The sequence below is a fragment of the Cavia porcellus genome, unplaced genomic scaffold (genome assembly GCF_034190915.1).
Source record: "Cavia porcellus strain 051 isolate PalLab524CR breed Dunkin Hartley unplaced genomic scaffold, mCavPor4.1 scaffold_38, whole genome shotgun sequence".
Lineage (NCBI taxonomy): Eukaryota > Metazoa > Chordata > Mammalia > Rodentia > Caviidae > Cavia > Cavia porcellus.
Genome location: NW_026947521.1, coordinates 276,129 through 297,198, shown reverse-complemented (window position 1 = coordinate 297,198; position 21,070 = coordinate 276,129). Strand labels below are relative to the sequence as shown.

The 21,070-nt window shown below is 42.2% G+C and overlaps 1 protein-coding gene and 1 long non-coding RNA gene across 12 annotated transcripts in view; one reads left to right on the top strand and one right to left on the bottom strand.

The window, feature by feature from the left end:
- Positions 1–937, bottom strand: part of LOC101787729 (uncharacterized) — a 32,810-nt gene extending 31,873 nt beyond the window's left edge. For all 4 annotated transcript variants that reach the window (XR_216166.4, XR_010045618.1, XR_010045616.1 and 1 more), the window contains exon 1: positions 547–937. This is a non-coding gene — a long non-coding RNA (uncharacterized LOC101787729). The remainder of the gene's footprint in view (positions 1–546) is intronic.
- Positions 938–1,213: 276 nt separating this feature from the next.
- Positions 1,214–21,070, top strand: part of Sltm (SAFB like transcription modulator) — a 42,973-nt gene continuing 23,116 nt past the window's right edge. For 4 of the 8 annotated variants that reach the window (XM_063243373.1, XM_063243372.1, XM_063243371.1 and 1 more), the window contains exons 1-5: positions 1,214–1,396; positions 2,192–2,279; positions 13,832–13,896; positions 16,395–16,592; positions 17,366–17,413. In XM_063243373.1, the coding sequence (XP_063099443.1) occupies positions 1,244–1,396; positions 2,192–2,279; positions 13,832–13,896; positions 16,395–16,592; positions 17,366–17,413 (552 nt within the window). In that variant the 5' untranslated portion in view covers positions 1,214–1,243. The remainder of the gene's footprint in view (positions 1,397–2,191; positions 2,280–13,831; positions 13,897–16,394; positions 16,593–17,365; positions 17,414–21,070) is intronic. The other 4 variants (XM_063243377.1, XM_063243376.1, XM_063243375.1 and 1 more) reach the window with 1 other exon arrangement.

Genomic DNA, 21,070 nt, shown 5'->3' with positions numbered 1-21,070 from the left:
TGTCATTCATTGGGAATGGGGTAGGTTGAAGATTCTAAAGGGCCTTTGAATCCTAAAATGCTGTGACGCAAAACATTGTGGTAGAGATAGAGCTGGATTTGTTGTCAGTAGGCTGGGATTTGAGCACATCAGATGTGGGAATCTCTCTAAACCTCGGAGAGTTTACCTCACAAAACTGAGAAGGATTATAGGGATTACTTCGTGTCAAAGTGCCACATAAACCTAAAGAATTACCCGAAAGGCAGGTTTGTATTTTTTGTTCTTTTCTAGCACTATAAGGTCCACTCATTTTCCTTTTGATCTAATTAGTGAATCAAAATCGGCTGGGGATTTAGCTCAGCGACATAAGCGCCTGCCAGGTCGTTTGATACCTGGTACAAAAAAAAAAAAAAATCTAAAATGAGTCAGATCTCATCAATTTAAGTTTTAAAACCAGGAAGCACCCGGTTAACTGCATCATAGTTTAACAAATCTATGGTTTTATTCCGTAAATGCTTCTGCTTTGGTGCTGAATAAAACTGGCTAAAATTACCGCTAGGTACTCACTTGCCCAGGCGGGTCCTCCATGAGCAGGTGGTTCTCGGAATCCCAAATTCGTGGGGGAAGGCAGGGAACACGGTATATTCGGGCGACAAGGGTCTACAAACTAACGTCCTCGTCCAGTGAATGCTTTCGTGGGGAGATGTCTGGCAGGGAGGTGGGGGCAAACCGAGGTCTACAAGGAGGATGCTCCGCTTTTCACAACGCTGGGGCAGCGACGCACACGCGCGGCCTGGGAAGTGGGAGGCATGGCCTGGCTCGCGGGACAAGAAACAGCTTGGTTTCTCTAGGACTTCTGACTAGAGCTCGGGGAGGCGCGCGCGCCACACCGGTTTCTAGCTCAAAGCACTCAACATAGGTCTAGTGCTGCCACGCCGAGGCCAACAGAAGCGCGGTCGGCTGCCGCAGCCCAGGGTGCGAGCGCAGGGTGACGACTAATGCGGCGGCGCACAGACGTCAGTCGCGGCACGCCCACGTACGGTAGGGTCGCGCCACCGCCGCCGCCATCCCGCAGTGCGCACGCGCACTCTCATCCGGGTGCCGCGGCAAGGGCTGAGGCTGGCGAGTGGGCGAGGGCGGGCGCGGCTCATTGTGCGCAGCGTTGTGCGGCGCAGTGGCTGCCGAGGCCTGGCTGGAAGTTGGCGCTGCCCGCGTCGCCGTCCTCAGTCTGCTGGTTGCCTCGGCGCCGCACCGCTTTTCCAAGATGGCCGCCGCTGCCGGTGCCGTGGCGGTCGCGGGGCCGGCTGAAGGCAAGAAGATCGCCGACCTGCGGGTCATCGACCTCAAGTCCGAGCTGAAGCGGCGGAACTTGGACGTCAACGGAGTCAAGACGGTGCTGGTGTCCCGGCTCAAGCAGGTGAGGCCCGGTGAGGTCCTCCAGGGAGCCTAGGCCGCGAGGGACCCGCGGCGGCGCCGCCGGAGACCCCGCACCTGCCGGGCCTCGGGCCGCAACCGTCTCTGCCGGCACCCACTCCGCGGACGGCGGCTCGGCCTCGCCAGGGCGCCCGGGGCCGGCGGCGCTCCCTCCGCTGTGGCCATGGTGAGCGCGCGGCCATGGTGAGCACGCGCGGCGCCGGGCCGGAGAGAATGGTGACTGGGGTGACTCCTGCGAAGTTACCGTTTAATGGTGCCCAACCGTTCCCCACTTCTTGGGGCCGCTGGTGATGGGAGTTAAGGGGCGGGCGCGAGAGAGGTTTTGTTTTCCACTGGGCTTTCAGTTTTTGCATCAGCGAATAATCTGCTTTTTCATCCCTGATTAGCTCTCTGGTTTGGGTGAGCGTTGGAATTGGAGTAGAGGAGCAATAAGTTTGCGCTGTAGAAATTAGGAAAACTCTTTAGCCATTTCCTTTAATAGCTAGAAACTTTTTCTGCAGTAGAGTATTTTCAGATTTCTGTTCAATATGCTGATGTGTGATATTTAATTATCGACTTGGTCGAATTTAAAGTTCCATATGATTTTGATATCTACTGACCACTCCGAAACTTTCTCTCACTCTTTCCTGTAGTTTAATTACTCCTTTTTGAAGTCGGTTTATGAAATAACTGACAAGTCTAATGTCTCGAGGCTTCAGGTTTGCTAATTTTTTAATTTCGTTTTTATAAATAAGTGTAGATAGATTGTGTAGCATATTAACTTCTCTTTCTAATGTAGGCTATTGAAGAGGAAGGAGGCGATCCAGATAATATTGAATTAACTGTTTCAACTGATACTCCAAACAAGAAACCAACCAAAGGCAAAGGTTGTTACGAGTTATGAACATATTTTAAAATATATTTTGATTATATAACTTGCCTCTGCTCTTGTGCCACTTGCGCTGTTTATGTAGTGCTACTCTTTGCTATTTTCCTCTGGCGCTCTGCCTTCTTGGGTCAAGGAAGAAAAGTTACTGTTGCCAGGCTCTGGGGTAATTTGTAGCCCTTAAGATTTGGATGAAGCTGACCAGAAAGCTAGAACAGTTTTTTATTGCTTCCGAAAACCACAAGAAGTCAAGTTGTAATCTTTCATAGTGTGAAACCCTGAGGAACAAAATACGGTTTAATATGCATCTACCTTGCCCCACAATTGGCAGAGTATTGATGGAATTTCCTACCAGATCTTTCACTTGGCTCTTTGCTGTTCTCTCTAGTTTATTAAAATTCTGTAACTTTTATGTTAGTATGTCATTTGACTTGATGGATTTACTTTGTGTCTATGGCACTGTACATTCTAAGCCTTTTCAGGGAAAAGACAAACTCATTAGTTAAAATAAGAAGCAGAAGAAAATCCATGAATTAGTTTTAAGTGTTAATCTGTAGGAGTGTTTAATAACTTTAAAATTAGACCGTGTATTTCTGGGATATAGAACTAGCTAAGTGATTTTAAATGAACATGGAATTTAGGTGTTTGGAAAAGCATCTGCTGAGTGAAGTCTGTTTGAATAGTTGCAAATTCCTCCCCTAAAGAACAGTGGCAAAAAGGAAACAAAAAAAGAAAGGCAGTGGCAGAGGGTGGGCGTGTATGTGGATGCTGGTAGCTTCCTACCTTTTACTGTGATCATCCTCAGGGTTGTGTTGTTACAGCTCTCACAGCTTTACAGGGCTCCAAGTGGTGTTACACTAGCCAGCACTTGAAGTTAGAAACAAATGGTTGATGTTGAAAAGAATGGGCTCAGTCTTGACCCCAGTGCTGTGACTGTCAGGGACAAGCCGCATCATTCAGAGGTGCCAGAGGAGGAGACTGAGGAAAGGGCTAAAGAGCAGCAGTCCATGGGTGAGATGAGGATGCAGAGGCGGAGATGGAGTCTAGAGGAGTGAGGAAATGAAAGCCTATGGTAAAATTGAATGTAATTTGAACTCAGTATTACACTTCGAGATGCATTCATAGTACCTTGGGAGACACATTTCCCTGTGTTGAGAGAAGCTCATGCCAGAAATTGCTCTGCTGTCCAACCGAAAGTATTTCAAAATGGGAAAGCATAAAAATTTCGGTATCGGGGATCAAACTCATGACTGCCTGCTTTCAAGGCCAACCCCCAACCCCACATTGTGATACTTTGACAGATGTCTTGTATTAATCATAGTTCCAAGTTACTGGAGTTGGCTGTTAATGGTGTTAGCATTTAAAGAAAGCTTCATTTACATCACTCAGTTTTCACTTTAATTTCTCTTACGTTCGTTTTTCAATTTTGATTAGCAATTTCATTTATCTAACCTTTGGAAATAATTTCAAAGCTGGGCATGGTGGTGCACTTCCGTAATCCCAGCACTGGGGAGGCTGAGATAGTCAGGCCCGTATGATGAGATCCTGTCTTAAAAACCACAAGAATTTTTTTAAAAAGATGAAAATAAAAAAGTTTGGCAATATAACATGTAAAGAACTTTTTGATAACTGGTAATTTTTAAGGGACAGCATTTTTTATCGATTGATTTTTTTTCCTTTATGCGAATCATAAAAATAGTTGAGTTTTATTTCCTAACTTCAACGTTAGTCACTTCAGATCTTTAGCTAGAAGTCGTAGCATTTATTCTGTCTCAGGCTGTTGAGGAGGTTGATGGTCTTCCTTGTAGGATATGCATGACGAGTAGCTCTAGACTCCTTGAATTCGTGTCCTGAAAATTGTGTGAATTACAAAGAACTTAGTGCACATTCCCAGCTCAGAATTTTGTTTGAGTTAATTTACAATTAAGACTCCTCTAGGTGAGATGATTATTTAATTTGCAGTACAGGTGTGTGAATTCAGATTAAACCCTGGGTTACAACCCCAGGACCTTATGCAGGTGAGGAAAGTGGTCTAGAGCACTTAAAGAAACTTTTACCCCAGGCCCCTAAGATTACTTAATTTAATTAATTTATTTATTTTTGCCTTTTGGGAACAGGATCTGAACTCATTATGTAGCCCCAAGCAGTCCTACCTTATTCAGCCTCCTGAGTGCTGAGATCATAGGTGTATACCACCACGCCCAGCTAATAATTCTTATTCTTAAGATAGCAACAAATAAAATGTGCAAAGAGAAGCTTTATAGGTCTGGAAAAGTTATGTAGGTGAGAAACACTGAGCCTGTTCTCTTAGAAGATACAGGGTGACTGTTTCTTTTAAAACAATGTACACTAGGACGGGGGATTAGGTCAGTGGGCAAGGCCCTCAGTTTGATCCCAGTACACAGAAAAAGTAACTGAATACGGGATAAAGAACCTGTACTCTGAAGTATGTTGTAGACAATTTTAAAAATGCAGTTATAGGCACAAGCTTGTAATAAGTGTTATGTTATAATGTGCTCTGGTATTTATAATAACACTTTAAAAATGTTTCCGTGTAGTTAATATAAGCAAACAGTTTGGATTTTGGATTGATTCTCCCTTCTGGGTCTTTTTACAGCCTCTTTGCTAGAAACTTTTTAATGAAAGTAATGTAAATGAAAGTGTCACTCATTGAGATTTACTGTGATCATTTGGGCGTGTGTTAAACCTGTTAAACAGGTAGAACTAACTCATCAGCTTGTTGACATTGTGGATTTTACATCTGTAATGGTTTGTCTAAATTTGCAACCTTGAAAGTCACCTCTAATCTTCAATAAAAGTACATTTAGAATTATATGAATAGTACAGTACTCACTGATGTTGAAACTGATTTGCAGTACATACGTTTTAGAAAGATTTAAAATGTAAAGAACTGTTTCACAGATGAGCTGGACATTGGCACACACCTGTAACCCCAATACTTGGGAGGCTGGAGCAGGATTGTAGTGAGTTCAAGGCCAGCCTAAACTACATAGCTAGACTTTGTCTCAAAAAGCAAACAAAAATTTAGTTTTTCCCTATAGAAACAAGTATAATTTGCAGTTGCAGGTGTGAATAAAAATCCATTGTATAATTTTTTTATGGAAAACATCACAGACAATATACTTGCAATCATTGGTTTACTCCATAAAGCTTTTCAAATTATGTATAAGTCAAATAGGACCATGTAGTGATCAGCCACATAATGGACATTTATTGTGAAACAGTTTCAAAGTGTCCCTCGTTCTTGTGTGTGTGTGTGTGTGTGTGTGTGTGTGTGAGAGAGAGAGAGAGAGAGAGAGAGAATTTTTCCTGTGTAGTCCAGGCTGGCCTTGAACTCACAGAAATCCTTCTGCCTCAGCCTCCTAAGTAGTAGAATTATAGGCATGTGCCACTACTTTTGACTCCATTCTCCATTTCTTAAAAACTGATGTGTGTAGCCAGATTTGGTGGTGCACACCTCAGAAAGAAAATGGTATGTTTAGATAACTGCGGAAGGTTGATCCACCTGTTGCATTGAGAAAGGGGGACTTTGATTTGGGGTTAGAATTGTCTTGGGTATTTCTTGGGTATCTGATAGCTAAAAACTTTGTAAAGTCCAGGTCATAATTTTTCACTTAATTCTGCCATTGCGATTGTTAGCATGAAGCATGGCATTTAATAGATGCTCAGAAAATGTTTGTTGAATGGCCACTGGAAGCCAATTTGTTTGCTTTTATAGTTGTTTTCTAAAAAATGTCTTTTGGTGCTTGCTTTAATGGAGTGTGTGTAGGAAGCACACAGGGTGCATCAAGGATGGCGAGTCTGCCTTCCAGGCGCGCTTTGATTGGCTGCTTGCAGGAACAACAGGCTTCTCCTTTTATGCAGGGGGGGTGGTGGTGGTGGGGGGTGTCAAGCACACTTTTAGAGCACATGGATCATGAAACATCCGTTTACTCTTTATCTCGTACTTACTGTATTAGGAAGCCTCCTGATTTTTGCTGGAGTATTGTCTTTTTCATTTTGGAGCCGACCTGTTTAGCTCATTAAAACCTGCATTAGGTTTATCAGCAAAATACACTTTTTTTTTTAAACCCAAACTTCTGTATGTTCGTTCTTTCTTTCTTTCTTTTTTTTTTGAGACAGGGTCTCAGTGTAATACAATCTAGCTTTGAACTTCGTAATAGCCCAGGATGGCCTTCAAGTTGTGGTGATTCTACCTCTGCCTGTGTTGGGGTTACAGACTTGTGCCACCATGCCTGGCTCACTTCTGTACTTCTTTTAGCTATTTTATTGTATCAGATATTGTTATGTGCTGAGGGTCCAGTTAAAGTGGTTAAATCTTGTCTAGGCAAAGGATTTAAAATTAATTTCTTTTTTCTATGTACATGTATAAAATAAAGTGTTGATCGAGCGGGAGTTATAGAAGAGAGGAAGTTATTATTCATGGCATGAGAAAAAATTGCAGTGGCACAATGACTTAGAGTTTATGGGTAGGATTTGTTGATTTTTCTGTGGTTTTTTTTTTTTTGTTTGTTTGTTTGTTTGTTTTTGGAGACAGGGTTTTACTTTGTAGTTCAGGCTGGACTTGAACTCACTATGTAGCCAGTGCTGGCCTCAGACTTCTGTGCTCCTACCGCCTCTGCCTCCCGAGTGCTGTTGATTACAGGTGTACACAACCATGGCTGGCTTTTTAAATACCTTTTTTGGACTTGCTGGTTTGTCTAATCAGGTGACAGCCTATAATAAAGGCTTCCGTGTAGGTTAACTGTTCATGTCGTACACTGCGTGGCCAGAGTGGCTGGTATGTGATGGTCCTACTCCTGGACTAGTAGTTTGTATTACGACTTTTAGTATTGTTTCTCAGATCTTAAAAGTGAAATGTGTTTATTTTAAAAACTGGATAACCCAGGAAAATACACAAAATTGATAAAAGCTGGTAGGCATCCTGAGTGTGGCCTCGGAGATACACTGTTGACCAAGTATGAGGGGATCTGTGTGCCAGTGCTCCTAGAGCGCCCCCCCTACTGCTAGATCCAGGTCCACACTGCACACATGGAGTCTTCTTGAATTCATGCCTTTCAGATTTTCTCCAATCTTTTCTTTCTCTTCTCCTTTAGCTTCTCTAGTCACATTCAGTCATTCTCAGAGGGAAAGTGCGCTGCAGGAGTCACTTGGAGGTTTTAGAAACAAGGACCGCAGGTCCCCACTTGTCAGAGACTTGGTTTCCAGTCCTTTGTTGGAGACACAGGCAGCTGTCTTTTCTAGGTGCTCCCCAATGAGCCCCATGCACCTAGGATAAAGGCCTCCTGACCATTCTAGCGGGATACTGGGGATACTGGAAATGACTTCATTTTCATTCATTCCTGCTGGTCAGTTTCCTGTGCATTTTACAGTTTTGCAAGAACTTCCGCGCTGTTTCAATTCTTGCTGCCATGCTGAGAATTAAACAAGGATTTTTTTTTTTTTTAGTTGATGGATATAAAAGTTAAACCCAATAGAAGAAACCCAGCTCAGTTTTATTATTGTTTAAAAATTTCATGTATGCGTACATGTTGGAAATGTTTGTCCTGGCTTTTATTTATTTTTTTATGGGTACCAGGAATAGAACTCAAGACCTTGTGCTTGCCAGGCAGGCATAAGTAAATAAAACATCTATTGAGTGACTGCTGTATTTAAGTAAAATACTAGTTTTATTGAGAGAAGCTAAAACATGTAAACCTAAGGTGTGATGTTTGGTTATCTTAGGATACTGCATGTGTTTGGGGAAACTTTCATGCTGTTCAGTTTGGCTTATCCTCTGACTTGGCTCTTTTTCCAGTAGAAATTACATTACTAAGCTTTTTTTTTTTTGTCGGTACCAGGGATTGAACTCACCACCACCTGCTTGCAAGGCAGGTGCTTATGCCGCTGAGCTAAATCCCCAGCCCAGCTAAATCCCCAGGCCCACCACCCCCCCCCCCCTTTTTAAATCTCTTAGTAGCATCTGTAAATGTTTAAGGGGAAAGGTATTTGGCCACGAAGTATTTTGTCAAAATTACTTTATAAATCACCTTAATAAGTAGCTTTTTATTGTTCTTCTGTTTTTGTTCTTTATAGGTATTTTGAATTTAGAAAGGTTTAGCCTGCCTTGTAGCGAAAAATCTTAATTTATGCTGCAAAACCTTTATTTATAATTCTGAAATACAAGTTCTGAGAACACAGTTTTTTCTTAAATTTGTTGGCAAATTTAAAAGTTGAGGCTGTTGATAGTCTTGTTTTAGATGATTGCTTACATAATACTGTTTTGGGAGCACTGGAATATTTAACTTAGTAAATGGTGTATACACTGTCTTAGTCTTGTAAAATCTGTAATTTCAAAAGGGCTGCTGTAGTAGTTTAAGAGGCAAGAGGTTAGGTTAGCTTTGCTTTCTTTTCTGTTTTATTCATGTTTCCTGCCCAGTTTATTTGATGATTTTGTTTCCCAGAGCATTGAAGTTAGGCTTTGGCCTCCCGTGCCTTCTTTTGGACCTGGTCACCTTCTGAGGCACAGCTCAGATTCTCAAAGACAAAAGAGGTGAAAGCACCCTTTAATTGGCCACAGGACTTTTAAGCATAGGCTTAAGCAGAGATAAATGGTTACTGATTACACAGAGGCAGTGTCTATGTAGTTTACACTGGCCTTGAACTCACTGTGTAGCCCAGGCTGGTCTGGATCTCTTTGCAATCATGTGGCCTCAGCTTCCTAAGTGCTGGAATTACAGCTGTGCCTTACCATCCCCAGGTAGTATCACCTCTTATCTTTGTCCTAATAGAAGTTTAGACCTCGGGCCTGACAGTGCTGACTCCATTTATTAAATATGCGTTTAGGAATATGCATAAGTATAACACTTGAATATTTACTGGTTGCACAGTGTTTGCTGGGTTGATGCGTGTGATAGCTTTTAGTGTTTAAAAATGAAATACGTTTTCTGTATGGGAGGGATAATACTTTTTCACGATGGAAGAAAAATACCACATGTAATTTAGTTGTGTAAAACAAAGTCAAAGTTATAGATTTGAGAGCAATTGAAGAAAGATAGTATAAAATTATAGGATTATTGGTTGGTTGGTTTTTCCTTTTTTGGAGCCATAATCAGACAGGGCTACAGCTTTATTTTTTCAATCAGATTTCATTGGTTCATTTTAGATATGCATAGTAATTTCACTCATCATAGGATTTGTACCTGTGCAGGATATAATTTGATTGTTTTGTTCTCCATCGCCTACCCTCCCTTCAACCCCTGCTTTTTTATTTATTTATTTTGAGACAGGATCTCACTTCAGGCTGACCAGCTCCCACCTTGGTCTCCCAAGTGCTGGGATCGCAAGCATGTGGCACCACACCTGGCTTCTTTGTTTTTATTTTTTCAGTTCTGGCAGTCCAACCCAGGGACACTCTACCACTGAGCTACATCCCTCAGCCCTTTTTTGTTTTTGAAACAGAGTCTTCATTAAGTTGCCCAGTCTGGTGGCCAGGGCTATAGCTCAGCAGTATAAGTGCTTACCTGGCAAGTGCAAGGTCCTAAGTTCGATTTCTGGTACCAAAAATGAAACAAAACAAAAACCAGTTGCTCAGTGTGGTCTCTGATGTTATCCTACCCTGCTACTCAGTCTCCCACATAGCTGGGGTTATAGGTGTGCATGTACACCACCCTGTCTGATCAAGTTTGAGTTTTCTAAAATAATGTGTACCTGTCAGGTTATTAATCCAATTTCAGAACTGTAATGTTGAAAATCTTGTCTTTATGGGTTTCCATTGATCAGCTGGTAACATGCAGTAGTGCTTTCATGTTGCAGGAACTTTGAAACAGTGGGCAACAGCCGAGTTTACCTTTTCGCCTTTCCTTCCTCTGTCTCCTGTGGCCTGTGTGTCTTGGGGCAAGTTCCTGAATCTCTTTGGAGTCCATGGTTTTCAATTTTGTAGACGAGGGGCTGGGTATGGTGACTCAAGCCTGTGATTCCAGAGAGGCCTCTGAGCATCACTGCGAGTTTGAGGCCAGCCTGGGCTACATAGTTCAAGATCAGCCTGAACTACACAGTGAGACACTTTCTCAAAAAATAAAACTGTGGGCATGGAGCCTCTTAACTTACAGTGGAAGGGATCATGTGTAAGCAGCTGATGCACTGAGCTTGTGTTTTGCAGGAGTGCAAACAGGCATAGGTTTAAATGTATCAGGTTTGTGATGCTGATGACCTGTTCAGCACTCTGTTTTCTCTGTGAAATGAGGAGCATTGTTTCAGAGTAGTTATGAGGATAAAATAAGTACATTAATGTGCGTAAAGTATTCCTCATGGCTGGGCCCCAGAAGTCACTTAACCCAGAGTAGTGACCAATGGCAGTTTTTGTTGCTGAGATATAATTTGTTTTTCTGTTAAGTACAGTAGTATGAGGGGAATTTCTATGGTGCATGCACAGTGTGTGCAGTTATAAAATAGCACCTCTGAATTGCTTCTGTGAACCACTCCTTGTAGGAATAATATCTTTTAAGTAGGTCATGAAATGCAGTGTGAAGAGCCAGGGCTGCAGCTCAGCGGCACAGCACTACCTGGCAAGCACCAGGTCCTGAGTTCATTCCTGGTACCAAAAAAAAAAAATATGTTTTTTTTCCTTTAAAAAGATACAGTGGGAAGAATTTAGGAGTTGCAATTAAGAGATTTTGGTTTTCAGTTCTTGTTTTTCTTTTTTGGAATGTAAATGCATCAATATTTTATTTTATTTTTTGGTGTCAGAGATCAAGCATAAGCATGACCTCATGCTTGCCAGGCAGGCATTTATGCCAAATTCCTGGCCCTACATCAATATTTAAAGTACTTAATTTCTCAAATCTCATTTTTTAATGAAGGGGTAGCAGATGCTATGGAAATTAGTGCAGGTAAACCCAGTGTGTGAGGAAGGCCAGTGTATAATCTTCATTTATACTAGGTACACATCTCAATTAGATAGGTTATGTAGTTGTGAACATATTTTGCTTATGTGGATTTCATGGACTGTTGTCTTTGTGGATTAGGAGAAAATGTCCTGCATAAGGTGTGTCTTTCACACATGTAAATTTCCCTCCAGTTTCAGTGCACAGCATTGAGATGGAGCTTTGGAGGTCAGGTGTGAGCCGACCCACTGTCTGATCAGGGAAGTAAGTTGCAAAGACAACTCCAGTTGGACATAGCACTGCCCCAGTTCTTACTGTGGGTTTGCTAGTTGGGGCATACTGTTTCACCTCTATGCGTATTATGTATGCTGTAAAATTGTGTTAGCCTGCCCCATCTACTACTGGTTGATGAAAACAATTGTGTGTTTTTTTAAAAAAGTGCTTTTCAAGTTATAAAGCAGTTCTTAATTATAAGTAGTGAACTTAGCCTCTGAAAATGGTGCGAAGGAGCTCTCCCCAAACTCCTCTATAGGTGATTATTGGCATGTTTGTCGGCAGAAGAGCTCAAGAGTTTTTAAAAAACTTTATTTCTTCCAAAAGGTAAATACATCTTTAAGATTTTAGAAATGTTGAACTTTTTTCTGTAATGTGAGGAAAGAATTTAATGAGCTCTTTTTCCTCCAGTATACTTTCTCAGGAAAGGGACATCTATCCATTCCCTTCTTCCCCTTCCTTTTCCCTATCTTTCTCTCCCCCTTTCCCTCCTTTCTGCCCTCATAGTAGTTTCCTGTTTTACACTAAGGGACAAATAATCAAGTAGACTTTTGTTGCGCAAAATTCTCATTTGCACATTGGACTTGATGATAAAGAGAATGACAGTAATTGTAAAATTTGAGCGTGGTACACTAAAGTTTACATTTTTCCCTAAAATGTGAATGCAACATTCTTAGTTGGAAGTTCATGCTACCCAAGGCTGCGCACATCATTTCTCAGGATCCTCTCCAACCAGCAGGTGCTCCAAGGTTATGGAGGACTCTTCCTGTTTTGTGCCTCACGCACCTGGAAGCACGATGGCTCTGGTTTCCCTTCTGTCTCAGAGCCGGAAGTGCTGTGACCTGGGAGTAGGTGAGAGGGCCTGAGGAGGAACCTAGGGAAGGGCAGCAGGGGTTCTCTTCACTTCATTTCCTAAAGGTTTAGCCCAGCAACTACACCCCGTCCTAGGGGCTCACTGAAGGTCGGCCTGGGTAGAAACTCGTCAGTTGGTTAGCTGACCTCGGGAAAGAACACTGATTCATGTTTCAAAGAAATGAGAAAGTCCTTTTAAAAACATTTCAAATAGCTTTTCATTAGCTGTGCTGTTTTGCAGCGTTTCTGCTACTTTTACAGGAGTGCTTGTTTTTTTACATTGCTGGGTTGAGACCCACGGGCTTGTTTGTGCATGCTGGGCAAACTTTCCCACTGAACCATGTCACATAAACATCCCCACTCCATGTTACAGATTCTTGAATAGCTTCTGGAAGGCTAGGTTGAAGAACAAAGCTTTTTAGCATTGGCTCTGGATAAACCTATAAAATGTGAGTAGCTTTCTTTCTGAGACAGGGTCTCACTTTGAGTCCAGGCTAGCCTTGAAGTCAGTTTGTAGCCCAGGCTGGTCTCCAGCTCAGACTGTGGAGCTCAGGCCATCTTCCTGCCTCAGCCTCCTGAGTGCTGGGGTTATAGGTGTGCACGACCATGCCTGGCTACTAATGGCATTTTTAAGATTATGCCAATTTGAAAAGTTTTGAAGATGAATGTTAAGTCCATCTGGAAGATGTTAAGAGTTTTCTTTTGTTTCTTTTTTGAGGATGCATAGAAAGATAAAATTACACTGGCAGAGAAAGTAGAGAGTGAGTCCTCAGGTTTTAATTCTAAAGTAATTTCAGCTTCCTTGAGTCAGCTAAATCTGTCATGCTAAGAAGACAGCACTGCTTATACAGAGCTGGAGGATGGAAGATTACTGTAAAAGCATGCCTGTCATCCTAGCACTCTGAGGAGAGAACTGCAGATTGGGGCTTAGTCCAGGCAGTTTAGTGAGTTAGTGAGAGCCTGTCTCAAACAAATTTAGAAGAAAATGTAGGAATGTAGCTCAGTGTGAAGGACCTTGGTTCTGTTCCCAGGAATGCAGGGAAAACAAAAAGTAGTCAATGTACTTGAGAACTAGCTTCTCCACTCTGGGAGGTGAGGAGGCCAGGAAGCAGCACAGGGCCATGTGGGACCAGCGGGCTGAGGCCTGGGGGATGAGAGGAACTCACTGGGAGCCTGCAGGGCTTCGAGGCTGCCACCTGAGCTCTGTGGCTGGTGGGGGGCACCTTGCACCTCTGGAGGTGCTACTGTTTGTGGGAGAATGCAGACAGATTGGAGCAGTGTGACAAGACGTGCCATGCCTTAAGCAGTGGAGTAGATGGGTCCATGGGTCAGTGCCTTGACATTGGTCCCCAAGAGACGGTATGACATGGTTTGCAGAGCTGTTCCTTTGTGCCTGCAGCTGTGGCCAGGTGGTTACAAGCAGTTGGCATTAGCTTTGGCGGATGATCTGGGAGTAGTGGGATATTGTAGAGTAAACTTGGAATGCTTTTTGCTCTGAAAGTGTTCAAATATTGGTTGTTAGCCTATTTTCCTTCTTTCACAGGTAAAAAACAAGAAGCAGATGAGTTGAGTGGAGACGCTTCTGTGGAAGATGATGCTTTTGTCAAGGTACAGTGTTAATTATTCCGGTTAAGGTGTTGGAGTCCACTATTCTGCACTGCTGAGTTCTCGCATTTAACTCGAATACATTGAAATCTGTAAGTTAAATACTAGAGACAGCATGCGATCAACTTTATTAACTTCCATTGCGAGAAATGTAATAAATGACTTTTTCTTCAGTTAGATGAGACAAAAAGATAAAAATAACCTGGCTAGGCCTTAAACCTGAGACATACAGTCTGGGGGAGCAGCTGCAGATAGTGCAGTTACTGGGCAGGGTGCTATCATGAAAAATACTGGGTTCCACTTTTGTGTACAATACACAAGATTCAAGTCAGTGTGAGACCTTAAAATGGAAAAAGAAAATTATTATTGTTTGTTTAATGATCAAAGTAAAAAACTTATTTTGCTTTTAAAGATAACTAAACCCTCCAGGCTTGGTAGTACATGCCTGCAATTCCAGCCCTTGGGAGGCTGAGGCAGGAAGATAGCGTGAGTTTGAGGCCAGCCTGGAGTACATAGCCAGACTGTTTCATGAAATCAAAAAAGATAGCTCTGCCAGAATTTTTGTGTGTGTGTACTGAAAGGAAGTAAAGCAGAAATGACCAGCCAGAAAGAGAAAGCATGTACTATTAATTGGGCCTGTGGCAGGCAGGCCTGTGCTGGGAGGTGTGGATGAGTTAGGGTTCATTATAGTTGGTTTTTATTTTAGTGAAAATCGTCAGTGAGCTGCCAGTGGTTACGAGTCCTGCCCTATGGTAGTGCAGGTGTCCTCCATGTGGTGTTCTCTGTACCCTTGGTATATGTGTCACAGCACCTGCCTGCGTGCCTGTGTGCTCCACCAGAACAGTGCACATCCGCCTCTTTGCTCCTCTCTAGCTCTGAAAGCCTGCCCCTGCGCCACCTCACAAAGCCCTAGCATGGCGACCTTTACCTTTGGGGCCAGGCATGGCGAAAAAGGAGCATTTGGTTAAGGAGCCAGGTTTGAGAGCAGATAATTTTAGGAAGATTTGCCCAGAGAGCCATGAAAATTAATGATTATGTGCCTGATGAGCCTCGGTTGGCCTTTTCTAGCTCTGCCAGTGTGGCTTGGGGTTCCCCTGGGTGTATCTTGCCTTAGAGCTGCTCCTCCCTTCTTTGTCTTCATTAGGAAGTGTGTGTGTGAGCAGCAGTTACCCATGAGTTGGAAAAACATTGTGACTTTGTAAAAAACATCTTACAATATTCAAGGTCTTTGAGTTTCTCACTTCCTAGGGATGGTGATCATTGTAAATGTTACCAGGAGACTGACAGACTGTGCAGAGGTATCATTCCTGTCTCAAAGGGTGTTTTTGTGTTGTGAGCAAACAAATCTGGTCATGATGCCTAGGAAAACAGAGAGCTAAAGAACTTCTAAAAACATTCACTTGACTATATCTTTGGTGTATTTTTACTGCGGAAGTATCAGCATATGTATTTGATAGAAATTAAGTGAATTTATTTCCCTTTTCTAATTTTGGGATTTATTCGGTAGTGAAGGTTGCATTATCTGCTGATGTATTTGAGTAGCATAGAAGTTGTTTCTGCAGATGAGGGAGGAGATAACTGCATGGTGGCTCAGAGCAGCTGAAGGTCCCTGGTGCTGCTCTTCCATCCATTCTGCTGCTGCTCTTACCCCTGTGGGTGTGGACGCGGGGACAGCCAACCCCAGTGCCTGACTCCTCGGGCCACACCTGAAGCAGCCACAGGCCTCACCTCCCTCTCTAGAGGGGCCTGCCCTCTGCAGTGTGCTGTCAGGTTATGAGTCCTGCCCCTGTACTGTGCCCTCACTAATCCAGAAACGTTTTCTTAAAACTGAAGGGGCCTAGGTTTTCTGTGAGAACAGTCAGGAAAGCGGGAACTAAGCAGATTGCTGTTTGTGTTTGCATTGAGGTCTCATATATATTCCCAAGCTTAGGAGGGCATCCTGAGCGACCTTTGCAGAGGTAGTCCCGACCTGTGTTCCCTGTCTTCTTTGGCATGGTGGCATAGTGACCAGTTTTAAAACAAACACATTTAAATTAGTATTTGTATATTTTCAAGAACATTGATGAAGCTGTTGGGAATTCTTTATAATTAGAAGTAAGTTTTATGTTTTAATATATAAGACTTCTAGGGATTTTAAAGTTAAACTATGGTGCTTGAAGAAATAAAACTGTTATCCCCGAGTTGGTTTCTTCTAGATAGCTCCTAAAAATACCAGTAAATATCAGCTGACTTAAATAGAGGCTTTGACAGCAGCAGCTCAGTTAGTGTGCATTTTAGTGCGAGAGACTGGAGGCTTCAGACTCAGACTTGGTAACTGGTGTTAAACTTTCTGTGTTTAAAGACACAATTAATAGGTAAGGTAAAGTGATTTAACTTTAAATTGGGGTATGTCAAGATATGATCAAATTTGATACTTTTAGAGATGTAAGTTACTAAAATATTTGGTGGATAGCCTACACTATTTTGCCTCGAGTTGTACCAAATTTTCTTGCTATTAAAAGGACTGTGAGTTGGAGAATCAAGAGGCACATGAGCAAGATGAAAGTGACGAAATAAAGGATTCTGAAGAATTTGGTGAAAATGAAGAAGAAAATGTGCATTCCAAGGAATTACTTTCCGCTGAAGAGAACAAGAGAACTCATGAATTAATAGAGACAGAAGCAATAGAAGATATAGAAAAAGAGGACATCGAAAGTCAGGTCTTTAGCCAGTTTTGTTAAAACATGACACAGATAAATTAAGCTTTAAATTTTAAAAAGTATTTTTTCTAGTTCAATTTGGAGGCCTTGGAACTTTTTAGAAAAATTTTTAAGTTGCTTTAAAAATTACTCAGAACTCTTACATCTAAGGTGACCTTTTAAAAGTTTTGCATATTTCATATATGTATACATTTTTATAGTAGCTATACCAGAAGTTCTGCTATTCTGTGTTCTGCTTTTTGTGTATCTACACTGCTGTGGTTTTGAGTAGTTAGGTTTTTTCCGTGTTACCAATGAGTGTACCAATCTCATTCTGCTCTTGCCAGCAGCATTATTTGGTGGCAGGCCCTCTTTTGCTATTTTAGAAAGTATAAAAAGCCACTTTAATCTGCTTTTCTAAGTTCATTATCAAGGCTGGGAAATTGCTTATGAAGGTTTAATTTTAAAGCAGTTAGTTAAATCTGCTCTTTGAAGTAGACCATTTGTTCTGCTTTGAAATATGTTAGCACATCTTAACAAAGCTAAAGGATTAGGAGGTCAGTGCTGTTTGGACATCACTTTCCTTGTCTACCTAGCCTAATGATTGAGAGCCTCCAGGTTTTTCTAATTTTTTACGTTGGCCTAAAAAATTAATAGGCCAAATTCTTGAGCATTGATTTAGTCCCTGCAGAATCAGAATATGAAGCAGATGATAATCAGGTATAAGCATAAAAGCATTGTCACGTTTCCCAGATATTTTGTAAAGCAAAGCTATTGTATACCCTTTTACTTAGGAAATTGAAGCTCCAGAAGGTGAAGATGATACCTATCTAACGGCCCAAGTAAGTTTCCATTTAGTCCTCCAAGTTTGATGTGGGTGGAAGGGGTCACCTAGAGAAGGGATCTTATTTTAACTTTGTGATTGTGATTTCATAAAACAGCCTTAAGTTCAGTACTGAGTTACTTTTGTGGTATATGCAGATATTTAAACTATTGGCAGCTGAAATTTCTTTTGCAAGAAAGGTAATTGGGAATTAACAAGGTTCCTGTCATTTTCAAGACTGAGTATCTGGAGGCCAGGGATTTAGCTCAGTGACATAAGTACCAGCCTGGCAAGTGCAAGGTCATGAGTTCATCCCTGGTATCAAAAAAAAAAAAAAAAAAAGACTGAGCATCTGTCTTTCTCTAGTGTTATAATTGCTCTGCTATCTTGGTACTATATAATATAGATAAGCATTAGCTGTTTACAAAACTTTATTTATTTGGTTTTCTTTTTTTTCTTCTTCCCAAGACAGGATGTCACTTATAAGTTCATGCTGGCCTTAAACTCATAGTGGTCCTCCTGCCTCAGCCTCCTAAATCCTGGGGTTACAGGCGTGTGCCAACTTGCCCTGCGATTGCTGTTAATTTTCACATTACTAGGCTAAGTTTAGAGTAAAAGTAATTGGCTGCGCTACAGTCTGATACAGTTTATTTGATATTCATGATATTGATGATATTCAGAATATTCATGATATTCCTAATGAATACTTTAAAAACATTTACAAATGTTGAAAACAGATACTTAAAACTCAAATTGGTGGAGTTTTTGTTGTTTGAGACGGGGTCTCGCTCTGAGACGCTGGCCTCTGACTCCTGCTTCAACCTGGCAAGTGCTGGGCTTGCAGGTGTGAGCCATGTGCACAGTATCAAATCTTAAGTTTTAAAAATTGTCGTTCCCCCTCTTCTTTCTGTTTTCAAGATCCCCTGTTCACATGCCCTCTTTAAATGCTGTACTTTGAAGTTGAAGTTCTCTAGTTCTCTACCTGAGTGGAACTAGTGACTGCGCCATGTTGCTGCACGGAGTGTGTGTGGGGAGAGCCTCCGAAGGGCGCGGGCACAGCCTGCTGCCTTGGCTGCTCCAGCCCGCTGGTTACTTCGCACTCTCCTGGCTTTGCTGACCAGCTGGGGTCCCTGGGCAGCCTTCCCTTTTGGTCTTGGGAGTGGAGACATGACATTTCTAGAAGCAGTGTTTCTAAGTCCTGTCAAGGACCGGCCCACCCCATGAAGGTCATGAGCTGTGTGTGACCACCTCTTACCTGTTTTTTAAATGGATTGGAATAAAATATCTTAAGGAATGCGTGCCTTTCAATAATATGACCTTTTTCTTTTGTAAAAAACGTATAGTGGAAACAAATGTATCTATGATTCTACCAGTAATCTTACACTTTTTTGTTCTGTTCTGTTTTTTGAGACAGAGTGTCCCTATGTGATTGAGGCTGGTTTTGAACTTGTGGCAGTCTTCCTGCCTGAGCCTCCTGGGTGCTGTGACTGTAGGCAGGTCCCACCATGCCTGGTCTGAGGCTTCCCAGCATACTTCCTGAGTGGATTACTGTGTGCCTGAGGGATGCCACGCACGTGTAACCGTGGCCCAGGTCTGCCTAGCACCAGCCTAAAGCCAGTCTGTGACCTCTAGTCCTTTCTTCTGTTGCTCCTTTCCAAAATTTTTGAAGCAATTTCATGTATACGTCCTTCCCTTTAAAAATTAAAGAGTATATCTCTTAAGAGAGAAGTTGAGTTTTTTGAGTTATTATTCCTAATATAAATACGTTAATATCATTGGATGTACAGTTGGTGTTTAAAAGTTCAATTAGCTATGGTATATTGTTGTTGTTGTTGCTGCTGCTGCTTTTGAGACAGTCTCACTCTCACTACGTAGGCTGCCTTGAACTCACTACGTAGCCCAGACTGGCCTGGAACTCATGGTGCCTCTTGCCTCAGCCTTCCAAGTGCTGAGATTACAGATGTGCACCCAGCTGGTTAGTTTTTTCTTTATAAGTCTTACTTGAACCAGTTATAATGTATATATTTTGATTGACTAAAATGTTTATTAGGTTTCTTTTTAATCCATAGGTTTTCTTCTCCAGTGTATTTTCTCTCTCTGTTAATTGTTAATCCTGTAGAGCAGAGGTTGGCAAAGTTTTTCTGAAGGGGCCAGAGAGTAAATGCTTCAACCTTTGTGGGCCATCTGGTCTTTGTCACAGCTACTCTGCTCTGCCACTTCAGTGTGAAAGCAGCCATTGACTGCGTAAGCAAATGGGCATGGCTGTGTTCCAGGAAAAATATTTCTAAAAGCAGACATTTGGTGTAGTTTGCCAACCCCTGCTGTAGTTTTAGAAATCAAGAGTTCCCCGATCGCATTCCTGTTGTGTCTTCAGTACGTTCCTCTGTGTACTGCAGGACCCCGGCTTGCGGTCAGACCCGGAACTGTGGCCCACACTCCTGGGACACACAGCCCCTCTGTTCCAGAGTTGGGTCCTTCCAGTGGATGCTTGATCCCTGGTGCTGTGAGGGTGCATGGGTGGCCGTGGCGAGCAGAGGGTAACACTCAGATCCATCGCTTCTTTCTCCATTAGCGGGAATGTTTCTAGGAGAAAAGGCCCCCATCTCTGGCTACCCACTAGTATTGTTTATAAAGCAAAGCCAAAGCTAGGCACGGTGACACAGGCCTACAATCCCAGCCCTAGGGAGGCTGAGGCAGGGGGATTGTGAGTTTGAGGACATCTTGGACTACATAGTGAGAATCTTGTCTTAAAACAAAAACCACAAAGTAAAGTAAGAATGTATGTGTGATTCTTTTCTTTAATGTCAAATTTTCATGAGTTGGTTTATTAGCATTTCTAAAAGTAATCATTGAGGTTTCTTTCTTTTTTGTTTGTTTTATTTTGTAGCCCATGCTGGTCTGCAATTTGCAGTGATCCTCCTGCCTCAGCCTCTTCAGTGCTGGGATTACAGGAATGCGCCTCTGTGCCCAGCTCTATATATTCTTAGTTTTTATATAAAATCAACTGTTAGCCAGGTGTGGTGGTGCACCACGGAGGCTGAGGCAGAAGGATTTTTGCTTTGAGTCCAAGGCTGCCCTGAGCTACACAGTAGGACTCTGTGTCGAAGAAAAACAAAAACAAAAAAACTGCATTTCTTTCTTTATTTCTTTTTTTTTTTTTTTTGTCTTTTTCCTTTTTATCGGTACCAGGGATTGAACTCTCAACTGCCTGCTTGTAAGACAGGCGCTTATGCTGCTGAGTTAAATCCCCAGCCCCAAAGAACTGCATTTCTTAGTTATGTGGGTGCTTCTGAGTTAACGATGTCCTTCCCTCACATGTATCTCCAGGTCCCGTGGTCTTCGGATGGCACTACTTGCCAGCATGATTACTGAAAATAACTTAGGACTTTCTCGCTCCAGGTGTATTTGTCATGAGGGTGTGCCCCACTGAGGACAATAGATTGCTGCAAAAACTACAGTATTTTCCTTTTATTTTGGAGTATTAGTGACCACGGAGGTTTAGCTGTGTGCTGTGCCATCAAGCTGTGTCCCCACCCTCTTGTAGGCAGCTCTGCTCTATGTGATGGCATCCCTGTTACTTAGCTTGATTTGTTCATTTTATTTTTATTTGGATTTTTTGGTTCATTTATTTTTAGCACTTTAATATTGTTTTAAAATATTTAATCTGCAACATGTA